This window comes from Gouania willdenowi, chromosome 17 (assembly GCF_900634775.1).
Source record: "Gouania willdenowi chromosome 17, fGouWil2.1, whole genome shotgun sequence".
In the NCBI taxonomy this organism is placed as follows: domain Eukaryota; kingdom Metazoa; phylum Chordata; class Actinopteri; order Blenniiformes; family Gobiesocidae; genus Gouania; species Gouania willdenowi.
In genome coordinates, this window is record NC_041060.1 from 36,905,402 (window position 1) to 36,923,534 (window position 18,133).

At 42.9% G+C, this 18,133-nt stretch overlaps 1 protein-coding gene across 8 annotated transcripts in view; it reads left to right on the forward strand.

The window, feature by feature from the left end:
- kmt2cb (lysine (K)-specific methyltransferase 2Cb) overlaps nucleotides 1-18,133 on the forward strand; it is a 154,656-nt gene that overhangs the window by 108,061 nt on the left and 28,462 nt on the right. For all 8 annotated transcript variants that reach the window (XM_028471917.1, XM_028471918.1, XM_028471923.1 and 5 more), the window contains 5 exons: nucleotides 6,414-6,525; nucleotides 6,590-6,704; nucleotides 6,803-6,863; nucleotides 6,942-7,174; nucleotides 12,223-13,605. In XM_028471917.1, the coding sequence (XP_028327718.1) occupies nucleotides 6,414-6,525; nucleotides 6,590-6,704; nucleotides 6,803-6,863; nucleotides 6,942-7,174; nucleotides 12,223-13,605 (1,904 nt within the window). The remainder of the gene's footprint in view (nucleotides 1-6,413; nucleotides 6,526-6,589; nucleotides 6,705-6,802; nucleotides 6,864-6,941; nucleotides 7,175-12,222; nucleotides 13,606-18,133) is intronic.

Here is an 18,133-nt window from a genome sequence, read left to right on the forward strand (position 1 = left end):
TACAGATATGAGAAAAAGTCCCAACTCTGAAAGAAAGAAAAGGAGGGAGTCAGATGCTCTCAACAGTGGAAACGTTGGAGATGATGAAGACGTGTATGTTATGAGGAAGGCCTGCGCCACTCGTATCTGTCCTTGATAGTGTGTGTGCGTGTATATCTGCATGTGAGTTTGAGTTTGCCTTCAGACAGAGACTGTGTGTTGCACTGTGGATACAGTATGATCTGTATTGTTAATCTAACATGACTCAGCTGTTCAAAAGTGCAAAGAGTAGGGATGTAACAATTAATCGTAAGGCAGTTAAAAATCGATTCATAGGTATAACGATTCACATCGATGCTGTGAAAATTGAATCGCAGTACTTTTTTTAACCAGCAGAGGGCGCTACCCAGAAGTGTTGGCGGAGAGCGAAATATGCTAATACTTTCTTTCTGGCCATCTTCTACTCTTAAACATATTCATAAATGATTCCTTACCCCTTTAGCACCGAAAGAATATCTGTAATATTACGTGAATATCTGTAAAAGTCCCGTTTTTCTATTAACTCTGTCTGCTAGCATAGCATCTCTTCTTCACTGCAAAATATCTGCATGCCAACCGACCACTGGGTTACCAGCGCCCTCTCCTGGTTCAAACAAATATCTGACCTAAATACAGTAAAATGACTGCTTTTTTTTTTTTTTTTTTACTTAAGTCCAATTGTTAAGACACAAAATACATTTTCAGTTGCACTTTTAAAAAGAAAAAGAACTATTACGTAGTTTTGTATTGTTTACTATAGAACCAGAATTTAAATAATAAGCTTCTTCTTCATTTGTATTATTCTTTTATTTATTTCATTCAAGATTTATTTTTAGTTAAATTGCATTGTTTTGAATAGTTTATCAAGGGATTCTTTTGACAATGAAAAATAGTGTAGTATTTTCCCAAAAAAAATAAAGGAATATTTTTCAGTCATTTATATACAGTCCCATTTTGTAAAATAAATCGTGAGAGAATCGTATGGTGAACCCAGTATCGTGAATCGAATCGTATCGGGAGTTGAGTGAATTGGTACATCCCTAGCAAAGAGTAATGCAGTCATTGTGAATTAAAACATGACAAATTCTACACATGAACACACATTTGACGATATGATGATGAATATAATAATTGCCATAACAATCATCATAGTGAATATCATCATGGTAAACATCATTCATCATAGTGAACATAATCATAGTGAACATCATAGTGAATATCATCATGGTACAGTAAACATCATTCATCATGGTAAACATCATTCATCATAGTGAGCATCATAGTGAATATCATCATGGTAAACATCATTCATCATAGTGAACATCATCATGGTGAACATCATAGTGAATATCATCATGGTAAACATCATTCATCATGGTGAACATCATCATGGTGAACATCATCATGGTGAACATCATAGTGAATATCATCATGGTAAACATCATTCATCATAGTGAATATCATCATGGTATACATCATTCATCATGGTGAACATCATCATGGTGAACATCATCATGGTGACCATCATAGTGGATGTCATCATGGTAAACATCCTTCATCATAGTGAGCATCATAGTGAACATCATCATGGTGAACATCATCATGGTGACCATCATAGTGGATGTCATCATGGTAAACATCCTTCATCATAGTGAGCATCATAGTGAATATCATCATGGTAAACATCATTCATCATAGTGAACATCATCATGGTGAACATCATTCATCATAGTGAACATCATAGTGAATATCATCATGGTAAACATCATTCATCATAGTGAATATCATCATGGTAAACATCATTCATCATAGTGAACATCATCATGGTGAACATCATAGTGAATATCATCATGGTGAACATCATTCATCATAGTGAACATAATCATAGTGAACATCATAGTGAATATCATCATGGTACAGTAAACATCATTCATCATGGTGAACATCATAGTGAATATCATCATGGTAAACATCATTCATCATAGTGAATATCATCATGGAAAACATCATTCATCATAGTGAATATCATCATGGAAAACATCATTCATCATAGTGAATATCATCATGGTAAACATCATTCATCATAGTGAACATAATCATAGTGAACATCATCATGGTGACCATCATAGTGGATGTCATCATGGTAAACATCCTTCATCATTGTGAGCATCATAGTGAATATCATCATGGTAAACATCATTCATCATAGTGAACATCATCATGGTGAACATCATCATGGTGACCATCATAGTGGATGTCATCATGGTAAACATCCTTCATCATAGTGAGCATCATAGTGAATATCATCATGGTAAACATCATTCATCATAGTGAACATCATCATGGTGAACATCATTCATCATAGTGAACATCATAGTGAATATCATCATGGTAAACATCATTCATCATAGTGAATATCATCATGGTAAACATCATTCATCATGGTGAACATCATCATGGTGAACATCATAGTGAATATCATCATGGTGAACATCATTCATCATAGTGAACATCATAGTGAATATCATCATGGTAAACATCATTCATCATAGTGAATATCATCATGGTAAACATCATTCATCATAGTGAATATCATCATGGTAAACATCATTCATCATGGTGAACATCATCATGGTGAACATCATAGTGAATATCATCATGGTAAACATTCATTATAGTGAACATCATCATGGTGAACATCATAGCGAATATCATCATGGTGAACATCATTCATCATAGTGAACAGAATCATAGTGAACATCATAGTGAATATCATCATGGTACAGTAAACATCATTCATCATGGTGAACATCATCATGGTGAACATCATTCATCATAGTGAATATCATCATGGAAAACATCATTCGTCATAGTGAATATCATCATGATAAACATCATTCATCATAGTGAACATAATCATAGTGAACATCATAGTGAATATCATCATGGTAAACATCATTCATCATAGTGAACATCATCATGGTGAACATCATCATGGTGAACATCATTCATCATAGTGAACATCATCATGGTGAACATCATCATGGTGAACATCATAGTGAATATCATCATGGTAAACATCATTCATCATAGTGAACATCATCATGGTGAACATCATAGTGAATATCATCATGGTGAACATCATTCATCATAGTGAACATAATCATAGTGAACATCATAGTGAATATCATCATGGTACAGTAAACATAATTCATCATGGTGAACATCATAGTGAATATCATCATGGTAAACATCATTCATCATAGTGAATATCATCATGGAAAACATCATTCATCATAGTGAATATCATCATGGAAAACATCATTCATCATAGTGAACATCATCATGGTGAACATCATAGTGAATATCATCATGGTGAACATCATTCATCATAGTGAACATAATCATAGTGAACATCATAGTGAATATCATCATGGTACAGTAAACATCATTCATCATGGTGAACATCATCATGGTGAACATCATCATGGTGAACATCATTCATCATAGTGAATATCATCATGGAAAACATCATTCATCATAGTGAATATCATCATGGTAAACATAATTCATCATAGTGAATATCATCATGGTAAACATCATTCATCATAGTGAATATCATCATGGTGAACATCATTCATCATAGTGAACATCATAGTGAATATCATCATGGTACAGTAAACATCATTCATCATGGTGAACATCATAGTGAATATCATCATGGTAATCATCATTCATCATAGTGAATATCATCATGGAAAACATCATTCATCATAGTGAATATCATCATGGTAAACATCATTCATCATAGTGAACATCATAGTGAATATCATCATGGTACAGTAAACATCATTCATCATGGTGAACATTATAGTGAATATCATCATGGTAAACATCATTCATCATAGCGAACATAATCATAGTGAACATAATCATAGTGAACATCATAGTGAATATCATCATGGTACAGTAAACATCATTCATCATGGTGAACATTATAGTGAATATCATCATGGTAAACATCATTCATCATAGTGAACATAATCATGGTGAACATTATAGTGAACATCATCATGGTAAACATCATTCATCATAGTGAACATCATAGTGAATATCATCATGGTGAACATTAGGGATGTAACGATTAATCATAAGGCAGTTAAAAATCGATTCATAGGTATCACGATTGACATCGATACTCTGAAAATTGAATCGCAGTGCTTTTTTTAAACAGCAGAGGGCGCTACATATTTATCCCTTCTCTTGTTCAGCGGTGTACCGGCGGGCGAAATCTGCTACTATTTTCTTTCTGGCTGCATTCTACTCTTACATGTTAATGTTATATGTTAATAAAAGATTCCTTACCCCTTTAGCACTGAAAGAATATTTGTAATATTACGTGAATATCTGTAAAAGTCACGTTTTTCTGTTAGCTCCGTCTGCTAGCATAGCATCTCTTCTTCACTGCTAGATTAGCTGCATGCCAACCGACCACTGGGTTACCTGCTGGTCCAAACAAATATCTGACGTAAATCAGTGCAATGACGTTTTTTTTTTTTTAAGTCCAATTGTTAAGGCACAAAATACATTTTCAGTTGCACTTTTAAAAAGAAAAAGTACTATTATGCAGTTTTGCATTGTTTACTATAGAACCAGAATTTAAATTAATAAGCTTCTTCTTCATTTGTATTATTCCTTTATTTATTTCATTCAAGATTTATTTTTAGTTAAATTGCATTGTTTTGAATAATTTATCAAGGGATTCTTTAGGCAATTAAAAATAAAAATAAAATAATACAGATTTTTCTAGTTTTTTTCCCAAAAATAATAAAGGAATATTTTTCAGTCATCATTTGTCTATAGTCCCATTTTGTAAAATAAATCGTGAGGAATCGTATCGTGAACCCAGTATTGTGAATCGAATCGTATCGGGAGTTGAGTGAATCGTTACATCCCTAGTTAACATCATAGTGAATATCATCATGGTAAACATCATTCATCATAGTGAATATCATCATGGTAAACATCATTCATCATAGTGAACATCATAGTGAATATCATCATGGTAAACATCATTCATCATAGTGAACATCATAGTGAATATCATCATGGTAAACATCATTCATCATAGTGAACATCATAGTGAATATCATCATGGTAAACATCATTCATCATAGTGAACATCATAGTGAATATCATCATGGTAAACATCATTCATCATAGTGAATATCATCATGGTAAACATCATTCATCATAGTGAACATCTTTCATCATGGTGAACATCATTATGGTTAACATTATCATCAGTTTTCAGAAATTACTACAGAAACCAGTAAACCTTCTGTTCCTAAGACGATTTTGCTGTTTTTTCATTGTGTTTGATTTTACCTTTATATTTCTTATATGGAAATCCGTAAACATTGCATGTTTGGTATCATTTTTTTCAGGAGAAACTTCTTTAATATGACATACTGTATTAACACAGTAGATTTAAAACCACTATAAAAACTCAAATTCGAGTGGAAAAACGTTAGGTTTTTGTACTATAAAAGTCACAAACATTTTTAATCAATTATTTTTATTGCTTGTATTGCAAATCTAAACTATATATTTCAAAAACATATATACAGAGGAATAAAGAAACAGTTATTTATAGCTATTTACAGTGAAATGCAAGCAATGTCTCAGGTGATTTTGTACAACTATTTACAAAAAAGTATGAATCACAAATACAGGGAAATGCAAATGATTTGTGCCTCATTGTGTTGATATAAAACAATAAACAAATATACTAGACACTACACTCTAATCTCACTCACTACACACTCTTTCTCTGTTTACCTGTCGCTTGAAAACAAAATTCCCGCTATATGTGGACATTATGATTGGACAATGGCCTTCTTCTTCTCAACCAATAGGAAACAGCTATAATGAGAGGTTTCAGCGTGGTTCTTTGTTGCTGCACAACACTTTCGCTTTCATTTTAGAAGCAGCGTCTTCCTGCACTGACAACTCAAGAAAATGTCACAGAAAAACACTTGCACATTTTCCCTCATAACTCCACTTCTATTTGGCCTATCAACAAGGATGTTGCGTTTTTCCGCTATTGGCTCTTTAAAACCATCATGTGATCAGGACGCGTCCGTCGGCTCCAGAGGGTTAAAGTAAAGCAGAAACACAGACACAAAGCAGTAAGATCAATTATAAACTGTTTGATTCTCACAGGGATTAAAACCGATCCATCTGATCTGATTTGATTAATGTAAACGTTGTGCTTCTATGTCATTTAGACACTGATAATTAAAGCAGAACCAGTGGCTCCTAATGAGCAGGAATCACCAGAGGTGTAAGGTTTGAAGCCATGCTACTATTCTTGTGTTCTGACCTGGTTACAGATTTCGACTCCATCACAGACCCGATCATGAAGGCTAAGATGGTAGCCCTGAAGGGGATCAACAAGGTCATGGTCCAGAACAACATGGGGATGAGTCCCATGGTTATGAACAGGTGAACATGTGATTCAAGCTACCAACAGCCTGCAGCCTGTCCACTCACACCTTCATGTATGTAGGTTTCCTCTTGGTCCTGGTCCTTCTCCTGGTCCTGGTCCTGGTCCTGGTCCTGGTTCTGCTCCTGGTCCTCCCTGTTCTGAGAGTGCACCACTGCCTCCACAGGTTGTGGGACAGGTACATGTTTCTCTTCTCCTAGTGTGTAATAATGTGTTAGTCACAAAACAACCCACCTTCACAGTGTTCTGACCCATGAGCCCTAATGTGTCTGTTAGGATGGCAAACTGACCCAGGTACCACGACCTACTCCTCCAAACTTTGGACCAGGATTTGTCAGTAAGTTGTCCCACAGTTTAGGCTAAGGTTGTAGTGTTTTTTTTTAGCTTCCTCAGACGCTCCTCTGCTCTCCCTCAGACCACGCTCAGAGGGCCCAGTACGAGGAGTGGCTACAGGAGACGCAGCAGCTGCTTCAGATGCAGCAAAAGTTCCTGGAGGAGAAGATCGGCACTCACAGGAAATCGAAGAAAGCTCTTTCTGCCAAACAGAGGACGGCCAAGAAGGCTGGGAGAGAGTTCCCCGAGGAGGACGCTGAGCAGCTACGTCACATCACAGAGCAGCAGGGCATGGTCCAGAAGCAACTGGAGCAGGTTGGTGTTACACAATGTTAACACAATGCTAACAGCACTAAGCTGCAATGATGAACAGGAACAAGATCTCCTCCGATAACAGGGGGAGGAACTTTATTCTATCCATCCATTCATCTTCTTCACCAGGGAGGCGTTCAGGGGGCATTCTAATTAGGTGCTCAAGCCACCTCATCGGGCTCTCCTCAATGTAGAAGAAGCAGCGGCTCTACTCTGAGCCCCTCCCAGATGACTGGGCTTTTCACCCTATCTCTAAGGGAGAGCCCAGCCACCCTACAGAGGAAGCTCATTTTGGCTGCTTGTACCTGCGATCTTATTCTTAAAGTCACGACCCAAAGGTCATGACCATTGGTGAGGGTAGGAACGTAGACCGACCTGTAAATCGAGAGCTTCACCTTTCGGCTCAGTTCCTCTTCACCTTAACAGATCGGTGCACTCTGCATCACTGCAGACGCCGCATCTATCCTTCTGTCAATCTCTCACTCCAACCTTCCCTCACTGTGAACAAGACCTTTAGGTATTTTAACTCCTCCACTTGGGGCAGGACCTCATCTCCAACTCGGAGAAGCACTCCACCTTTTTCTGGTCGAGAATAGCCTAACCCTGCAATCCAAAGGCCCCCATACCGGATCCCCTCAATGCCCTGGCTGCGCCTAGAAATTCTGTCCATAAAAGTGACAAAGGGCAGCCCTGGCGGAGTCCCACCCTCACTGGAAATGCCAACTTAACGTGGTGGAGGGGTTTGAGTACCCAAATGATCTTGGGAGCTATGTTGTTGGGGGCTTAATGTCCACGGTATGGTCTCCCCAGGTAAATGGGTCTCAGGTGACGGGTCCGACCAAGAGCGGTTTGAAAGCCACATGTGATGAAAAACAACAAAGAAAGTTCATGTCCCCGGATTGACGCTACCGGGCCCCACCCTGGAGCCAGGCCTGAGGTTGGGGCTCGATAGCAAGCACCTAGTGGATGGGTTTCTGCCCATTGGCCCGGCCAGGCAGAGCAAGAAAAGATGAGTTTGGCCCGCCCACTTGATGGCTCACCACCCGCAGGAGGGATTACATGGGCCTGGGGCTATGTGGATTGGGCGGTAGTCCAAAGCGGGAGCCTTAGCGATCCAATCCCCAGCTACAGAAGCTGGCTTTAAGTACATGGAATGTCACCTCTCCGGTTGGCAAGGAGCCCGAGCTTGTGTACGAGGTTGAGAAGTTACGACTGAATATGTCGGCTTCACCTCGACACATGACAAGGGCTCTGAAACCAGCCTTCTTCAGAAGGGACTTTCTTCCACTCTGGAGTGGCCAATGGTGAAAGGTGCCGAGCTGGGGTGGCAATACTTTATGCCCCACGACTCAGTGCCTGTATGTTGGAGTTTACTGCGGTAGACAAGAGGGTAGCCTCCCTCCGCCTTTGGGTGGGGGCACAGATTCTGACTGTTGTTTGTGCCTATGGGCCAAATAGCAGCTCAGAATATCCACCCTTCTTGGGTTCCTTAAAGGGAGTACTGGAGAGTGCTCCTTCTGGGGATTCCCTTGTTCTGCTGGGGGATTTCAATGCTCACGTTAGGAGCGACAGTGAGACCTGGAGGGGATCCGATAGCCGGTTAGACCTGGCAGACCCAAACGTATTGTGAGGGTCTGCTGGGAACGCCTAGCAGTCTCTCTGTCAGAAGGAGCTTCCACTCCCACCTCCATGAATGCGTCATCCATGTCTGGAAGAGTGGAGAGCAGGGAGTCATGTCATGTCATGGAAGGCAGGAGACATTGAGTCTGAGTGGGCCATTTTCCGTGCTTTTGTTGAGGCGACTGACCGGTGCTGTGGCCGATAGTCGGCGCCTGTCGTGGCGGCAACACCCGAACCTGTTGGTGGAGACCAGGGGCGAGGGATGAGGTCAAGCTGAAGAAGGAGTCTTATCAGGCCTTTTTGGCCTGTGGGACTCCAGAGGCAGCAGACAGGTACCGACGGGCCAAGCGGAGTGCAGCCACGACGGTTGCCGAGGAAAAAACCTGGACATGGGAGGAGTTTGGTGAGGCCATGGAGAACAACTTTCGGACAGCTTCAGAGAGGTTCTGGACCACCATTCAGCGTCCCAGGCGGGGGAAACAGTGCACCGTCAACACTGTGTATGGTGCGGTTGGTGCGTTGCTGACCTTGACTCGAGACGTTGTGGGTCGGTGGAAGGAATACTTTGAAGACCTCCTCAATCCCACTCACACGCCTTCAGATGAGGAAGCATAGCCTGAGGACCCAGGAGTGGACTCTAGTTTTTCTGGGGCTGAGGTGGTTAAAAATCTCCTCAGTGGCAGGGCCCCGGGTTGAATGAGATCCACCCAGAGATCCTTTCTTTTTTTTTTTTTTTTTTTTTTTTTTTTTTCACCTTGTCTGCACATGCTGTTGAAGGTTAACACTACAAGAAGTGCAATCTTTTAACAGCAATGCATATTTTATTATTGCAATTAAATAAATGAATTTATTTCATTGCATAATTGTGACCATCACCAGCCCTCCCTAGGGAAGGGTAAATACTTTATTAAAGGGAGGATGTAAAAAAGAGAGGGCAGTGTTACACCAGGGTGAGGGGGGTGGGGGGGGAGTTAACAGGGAGGAGGGATACAAGATAGGAAAACGAATGGGTGGGGAACAGTCAATAAGTTTCAAGTGATGCGATGTGAAATTGTGGTTGTGTATATTGTGCTTATTGTTGTGTTATCAAGCCAGTCTGGTGACCAGTGTGCGGCTTAGGAATAATGGTGGTGGCTGTGAGCAGAGGAGGAAGTGAGTGGAAATTCCATAAAACAGGTATTTGGGAACAACGTGTCTATGGTTGAGCCCAGTATGAGTGTTATCCCACAGCCCAAGGCCAGTGCGTCCATGACAAATGTATTTCCAAGAACCGCCACTGCAAAACCCACGAGCCGCCCCCGGGCCCGAAGAAGCAGTCGGGCCAGCAGAAAGAGCGGGAAATCTAGGGGCCCCCGGCGACCACCCCACGGCCAAGCAGCCGGGAGTCCCACCGCCGGCCCCCAGGCACCCCAACCTAGCCCCCCCCGGCGCCCCAGATCGCCCTTTGCTGATGCCGCCTGCGCCACGAGCTTCAGTTCTTTAAAGCCAGGGCCCCCTCCAGAGGCCAAGCCAGACCGCCCCGCCGGGATGTGGCCCCCTATTCTGGCCCCGACACCCTGCCTCACGGGGGATTGCCCAAGCAGGGGCCGCACCAGAAGGTATGCAAGGGCGCGGCACGCGCCACCCGCCCCGGAAGACCCCCGCCAGGACCGGCCCGGCCAGCCAGCCAAGCACCCCGGGCCCCAGGAGCACCCCCCGGGACCAGGACCCCCCAAGGGCAAGCCCCCCACCCCGGCCCAGGACCCGGCCACAGCCCAGCAGGACCGCACAGCCCCAGACGGTACAAGGCCAGCAGCCCAGGGCCCGCCGCCCCCCGGACGGCGCAAACCACGGGGCAGCGCTCCCCGCCGGCCCGCGAGCAACCGGCGACCCCCACCGCGGGGACGGAGGCACCCCAACGGCACACATCCAGCGCGGGACAGCAGCCCCCAGCCAAAGATGCCCCGGACCCACCCACCAGTCCGCAGATGGCAGGACATACCCACCAGGCGGCCGAAAGCAACCTCAACCACCGGAACAGCTAGCGCCGCCCCCCCAGTAAACAGCATCATCCCAAGGCGCCAAACAACCCTGCCCCAACCCCGGTGAGGACACCAGCACACCCACCCCCCAAACCGGCGAGGCAGGCCGCCCCGGGCCCGCACACCGCGGGGCCCGCCCCCAAGGCCACCAGGAGACGAAACAAGCACCAAGCCACACCCAAGGGGGAGAGGCACCCCCGCGCCCCACCAGGCCGACACCGCCCGGAAAGACCCCGCAAGGAGAGACCCCGGCAAAGCCCCCCCGAGACCCACCGCCACGCCCGACCGCACCATCCTGATGTACTTTTACTCTATGCAGTGGCCCAGCCACCTACAGAGGGGCCAGGCCCCCACCGGAGAGGCCCAAATATGTGTACCAACCCACCACCCTGTTATGGTGCCTCTCCATTCCCCAATGGTGAGGCACTTCCCGATCCCCTGTGTGAATGTGTGTGTTTGGTGAATGTATGGGGTGTAATTAAAAGAAGGGGGATGGAGGGGAGCGGTGCCTCTGTGGATTTATGTGTATGTGGTGTAATAGGCCGGAGGGTGTAAATGATGATACACCCTCCGTAAATGATGATACACCCACCCAGAGTTCCTGATGAGGCCCTGGATGTTGTGGGGCTGTCATGGCTGACACGACTCGGCAGCCTCTGGATTGCCATACTGGGGTGGTGGTCCCCCTTTTTAAGAAGGGGATCAGAGGGTCTCTTCCAACTATAGAGGGATCACACTCCTCAGCCTCCCCGGTAAGGTCTACTCTACCCTCAGTAGGTCCTTTAGGGTTCATGGGAGTTTGCCCAACCTGTCCATGTGTGATTTGTGGACCTGGAGAAGGCATTCAGCTGTGTCCCTTGGGCATTCCTGTGGGGGGTCCTCTGGAAGTATGGGGTATCGGTGTTCCCTGTATGACTCGAGTCAGAGCTTGGCCTGTATTGCCAGCAGTAAGTCGAACTTGATTATTCACAATCATTAATATATATATATATATTATTCATTCAGTGGTGGTTAGCTACATAATAGCCACAGCCTCCCTTTCCTGTTTGTCCTGTAGCTTTCAGACTAGTCCCACTGTCTTCTTTAAAGTGAACCGATACAGTTAATGTTAGAAAATTTTCCCACAGGCCTATATTCATCACTCTAATGTGCACACATGAAAGAATGACTAAATGACTTAATATCCCAATGAAAGTGTTAATTTTTCTTCAGTCTGTTTGATGCTCAGGATTTATTGGTAGTGTGACTTTGTGTTTTACACTAACTATATTTCACTTCTCTATAAATATGTTGATGGTGATTGTTTGTGAACTCTTTGATTAGTAATCAATAATGAAGCAGACGCCCTGATAGGATAGAATAGATGTTGATTATCCCACAGCTCAGCTACACTGTGGTTGTCTGTTCCAGATTCGTAAGCAGCAGAAGGAACACGCTGAGCTGATCGAGGAGTATCGAGTAAAACAGCAACAGAACAATCTGACCCCATTAATGCACCCCATGCCTGGTCCTGGTGACTCAGCACTGGTTCAGCCCCCCATGATGCAACTGCCCCTCCATCCTAACCAGCAGGCCTTGCCCCCCCGTGTGCCTGGGCTGCCCCCTGGTTGGCACCCTGGGGGCCCTGTGCCCATGGGGGGGCCAGGAATGCCCCCCATGATGCCCCCCCAGGGGCCAATGGTTGACGTTGCGCAGCACCCACAGGCTTGTGTGGAGCCCCCGGGGAACCCCCCCCCAGTGGGCGGGGTGAAGTTTGACGACAACAACCCGTTCAGTGAAGGCTTCCAGGAGAGAGAGAGGAGGGAGCGTCTGAGGGAGCAGCAGGAGAGGCAGAGGGTGCAGCTGATGCAGGAGGTGGAGCGTCAGAGAGCTCTGAAGCACCGCATGGAGATGGAGCAGCAAGGCCTGATGGTGCCCGCCCCCCTCACTCAGATGCCCTTCTTCAACACAGAGCTGCCACAGGACTTCATGCAGCCACAGAGGCAGCAGCAGATGTTTCCTCAGGAGCAGATGGGCTCTCCTCCTGGAAGCTTCCTGCCAGCTGAGCATAGAGTCTTCATGGGAAATGGCAGGATGCCCCCTGATGTGGGACCTGAAAATGTTTTCCCTCAAGGCCCCCACAGGCCTCGCCCCTACGCCCCACCAGGATCCATGGTTCAGATGCCTGGAGAGGAGACAGCCATGCCTCTGGCTTCCAACTTCCCGGGCTCAGGTCAGTCTCTGATCCAGCTCTATTCCAACATCATCCCTGACGAGAAAGGCAAGAAGAAGAGGAACCGCAAGAAGAAGAAGGATGACGACGCAGACTCGGTGAAGACGCCGTCTACGCCACATTCGGACCTCACAGCACCTCTCACTCCATGTGTCTCAGACACCTCCTCCACCCCTACCAGAAACCCCCACCTGTTTGGAGAACAGGACCTGTCCAGGTCCCCCTTGCTGGGCTCCTCCACCCCGGGTCACTCAGAGCTGGAGAGGCAACTTTCAGGAGGCCAGTCTGAGCATGATCGCATTCTCAGCAACATCAAACTAGAACAGACGGACGTCAGCGAGTGCCACGCCTCCAGAGAGGCTCTGATTGGCTCAGTGAAGGTGGAGGGGGGCAAAGGCGGCGCCTCTCCGTTCTCAGCTGAACAAAGTCCCAGCAAAGGCGAGGCTGGAAACGAGCTGCTGAAACATCTGCTGAAGAACAAGAGCACACCTCCACCTGCTGTGTCCCAGAGGTCAGAGGAGGAGGAGGAGCCTGCTGACTGCAAATCCCTGCTGAGACAGAATTCTATCGACAGCAACGGAGTGAGTAGCTTCCCTTTAGCCGTTAGCCTCTGCTAACATACACACACACAGAGCTGCTGCTCCTGTTGCTAGGAGACGCAGGCACAACAAGTTTTAACCCCTTAGAGCAGGGGTCCCCAATCCTGGTCCTCAAGGGCCTCTATCCATCATGTTCTAGATGTTTCCCTCTTCCAACACACCTGATTGAAATGACCAGGATGGTTATCAGGATTCTGCAGAGCTTGATGATGAGTTCATCATTTGAATCAGGTGTGTTGGAAGAGGGAAACATCTAAAACATGCTGGATAGTGGCCCTTGAGGACCAGGATTGGGGACCCCTGCCTTAGAGATGATCAGGATCTTGATCCTGGTCACATGTTCTGGTCTTAACCAGGGGCCTTCCTTGTCACTTCTTTCTAACCGGGTCATTTTGAGAGGCGTGTAAAACTGACTGGTCCTAAGGAGGATGTGTATTAACTAGATGATCTTTAAACGCACACTTTCACATGGAAACTATTGAAACACATACACACACTCTGATCATGTTAATCTGTCAATCAACAGATAATGATTAATCCTTCATAATTTATTAAGAGCAAAGCTTTTTTTTCTGTTTTACTTTATTTTTATAAACATTAGTAAACAAGACAAAACAACAACATACATACATTTAGTCATCCATTTGTCCTTATGCAAGGAACATTTTAAATAATAGGAAACACATCAGTTTCTACATAAATGTCTCAATGATTACTTACATGATCTATTTTTCCCATTTAACATAAAATGTATCTTCTAGTTCAATGCAGAAGTAATTCTCTCCATATTCTCAATAATAGCCATAATATTTTCCCAGTCAGTCTGTGTTGGAGGATCAGGATGTCACCACTGTTTAGTGGTTGTTAATATTATGTTCAGCAGGTATTGATCCTGATATGAAGGTCAGATGGAATGTTTCTCAGATAGATCGTTTAAAAACAACAGTCGATCACTTCACTGAAAACACTATTCATTGCTTGTGCAACCTCATCCCAGTACGGTCCGATCTGTGGACAATCCCTAAATATGTGAAAGTTTAACAAAGTATCTTAGGGTGTACTCACACTGGTAACCAGGGCCGTTCCTAACCAGCTCTGTGCATGTGTGAAACCATGGGGGGCCATTGTCTGGCCTGCGTCGGTGTGAACTGCACCACAGGGGGGTTAACGGCCCGATGGTCCTGCTAGAAGAGGTGGTCCAAACAGCGTGCCAGACTGGCACGGTTGGCCGCGCACACACAACTCGACTCAACCCGCGCGACGCTTTACGGCACATAAACATCCACATTCCACAATGATAGCGGTGTCAGAAGTGGTCGTTAGCTGATATATATGAACAACACCACAGAGAACTCATGGAGGAAGAGGACAACATGACCGTCAGGACTTCTCTTTGTTCAGCCGACAGCGGGACAGTAACGGAGTGTAGCAGCTCATCATCAGGTCCGGGTATTTCCGAGGGTATAAATATACATATAAACACATATTACTGGTATATTAACCCATATAAACCAGAAAATATGGAAATGGGACATTTTACTGCTGCTAATGTGTAACATATTACTGGTATTTTGTGGACAGGACACATGTGGTTGGTTATTATATAACCCAGAAAATATGTAAATGGGACATTTTACTGCTGCTAATGTGTAAATAATATAAATATATATATATGGTGTTTCAGTGTTCTGGGACACATACTCACTAACTCTGTAGAATGAAAACAAAGTGTAGTGTATTAATTTATTCATCTAAATGTAACCAAAAACAGAACATCACAAATACAGCCCAAATAAATTAAATATCTGAAAGAAAGGTAATAATTTTCCAAACAAAAATCAATAAGCCAGAAATAAAGTGCAACCTTTTGCAAAATGTAACATGAACCTTAAAAACAAAACATTTAAACATTGGAAGTACAAGGATGGGAATATTATGACAGCAGAACCTGGAACAAGACTGTAAACTATTTATCTATTTTTAATCTTATTTTATTTCTCTTCTTATGTCGTGTCGTGTTAGTGAACATGTGATAATACCAATTATCAGTATGTGGAGTTCCTGTTAGTCCTGCACAACTATAATGAATTGCTCAGAAATCTACACGTGTCCTGTTCTCATAATACCAGTAATATGTTACACATTTACAGCCGTAAAATGTCCCATTTCTATATGTTTTGGTTTATATGTGTTAATATACCAGTAATGTGTTTATATGCATGTTTATACCCTCAACATTACCATGGAATTTTGAGTTTTACTCAAACCCCTCATCATCACGTCTCTGCAGAAGAAGACCCTCCACTGCACCTCAGCACTTTAACAACTCACTAATTTCATAATTTAAATAAACTATTTCTACCTTTGTTTTTCTGTTTACATGTCGTTTGCTTTGTATTTAATAAAATAGTTTCTCTAACAGTTAAATCTACACATTTATACTGTATATAATACACATACAGGATGATGTGTAACAATAATCAGTAAAATTAGCTGTAAACACATTTTGTAGAACTAAATATAAAGTTATGATGTGAACAGAAAGAAAGGAAGACGAGCCAGATAATTATAAACTTTAGAATATAATACAATCATAACTTTTAATCATAAATATGACTCTTCTCAAAACAACTAACTTTGATATCTTTGTCACACAATATCTAAGCATCCAGTGAATAATTTACAAATAAAAAAGAAGTTCACTGATGGTGACATTGAGATCTCAATGTCATCATCAGTGGTTATTATTATTATTATTATTATTATTATTATTATTATTATTATTATTATTGTATGAAGCCAACATTACTGCAGCTCTGCACATCATTGTTGTCCTGTTAAAGTATTTTTATACAAAGACTTGAAAACAATCTGAAATTAGTGCTGACTCAGTAAATCACCTTTATTATGCATTATAACAATCTGTTCCTTAATTAAATAATCATTTAATATACATTTCAATAAATAAGTGCATCCCATTCTGTCTGTTGTCTGTAGAAGTGATGGGTCTAGACCTGATGATGAAACTAGGATCAGCTCATGGTTTTAATGTCCAGGGAGGGGCGTGGCCACTCTGTATGGACTTAAAGAAGAAGAAATAAAAGAAGAGTTAGATAATGTCATGTTCATCAAAAGGAAAACTGAAAGTGATGGAGATAAATATGATCAGATGGACACAGACACACAAAGTTTAAACAAACACACAAATAATCTGTCCTAAATTGTCTCACACATTAAAATCATCTATTTACACTTATATTAATGTACACAAAGACTAGCTCCACAAAATCAGAACATTTATTGATCTATAAATTAAACTGATCTTACCTTTATAGGCTCAGTTTCCTCCTTTGTTTTTAAATCCATTTGAACCTCCATTCATGGTGGTTTTTATCATCAGAGAGTCTTTCATTTTTAATAAATCCACCGTTATTTGGTCTGTTTTAATCTTTCTTTCTCACTCACTTGGTTCTCTCTGTTCCTTGTGTCGATTTCATCAAAACAAAGCAGCATCTTTAATGTTTCTGTTACGTGTGAGTAAAATTACCACAATGTACCGACACTGGCTGTAAAGAGCAACTTCTTATCTTTTATAAACTGGTGGAATTTCACTGATAGAACAAATATGAGCAGAGTTACAGTTATTTAAATTAACGTGATGCGTTCAGGGGCCCTGGGAAACCCAGTCCGTGAAAAAAGCACGTGTCTGGGTAAATCTTGGTTTATAGTTACCCTACGCAACAGAAAATATGAAATTAACAGAATGTACTGTCAACAACAAACCCAGAGTCACTTAATGGTGACGTAACGCCATACGTGTGTCATAAATTAACGTGATGATGTGTTTCTCTGTGGGAACCGAGTTGAGCTGGTGATCACGTCCGTTCTACCGTGTCAGGGAGGGGGGACAGGGAGGGGGGGATTCCTGCTGTGAGCTTGGAACGGCCCCAGTTACCAGTGTGAGTACACCCTTAATTAGATTAAACCAACAGAAATCCCTCCAAAGGCCTGAACTAGAGGTCACCTGACCAGAGCACATGTTTAACCACACCTCCTCTGAGATGCTGAGCCTCGACTATTTTTCCCACTTCATTTTAACGTTGTTGGTTGAGTGATTCTTTGTGTATTGAGTTATTAAGTCAAGTTTAGATACTCATTTCTTTATTTCTTTACCTTTGTACATGTCAACAAATATATCAGCCAGGTTAACCTCAGGTTTCTCCACTGATTTAATCTCCTTAGTAACTCATTCAGTTCCAGCCATTTTCAGATTTTCTACCCCCTCAGTACCAGCCGTTTTTAAGCATTTTGACTGATTTTAAAGACCCACAGAATATTTTCTATATCTGAAATCTGACACCAGATTTTGAAAGATTGAAGCTTCTACTTTCACACAAAAAAAAAAAACCATTTGTTTCTGGATCGTTTTGTTCTTTTGTAATCAGTTGTTGAATAGAGCAAGTTTTACACAAATCTTCAGTTTCAGAGCAAAAAGCTGAGAAAAAAAGCC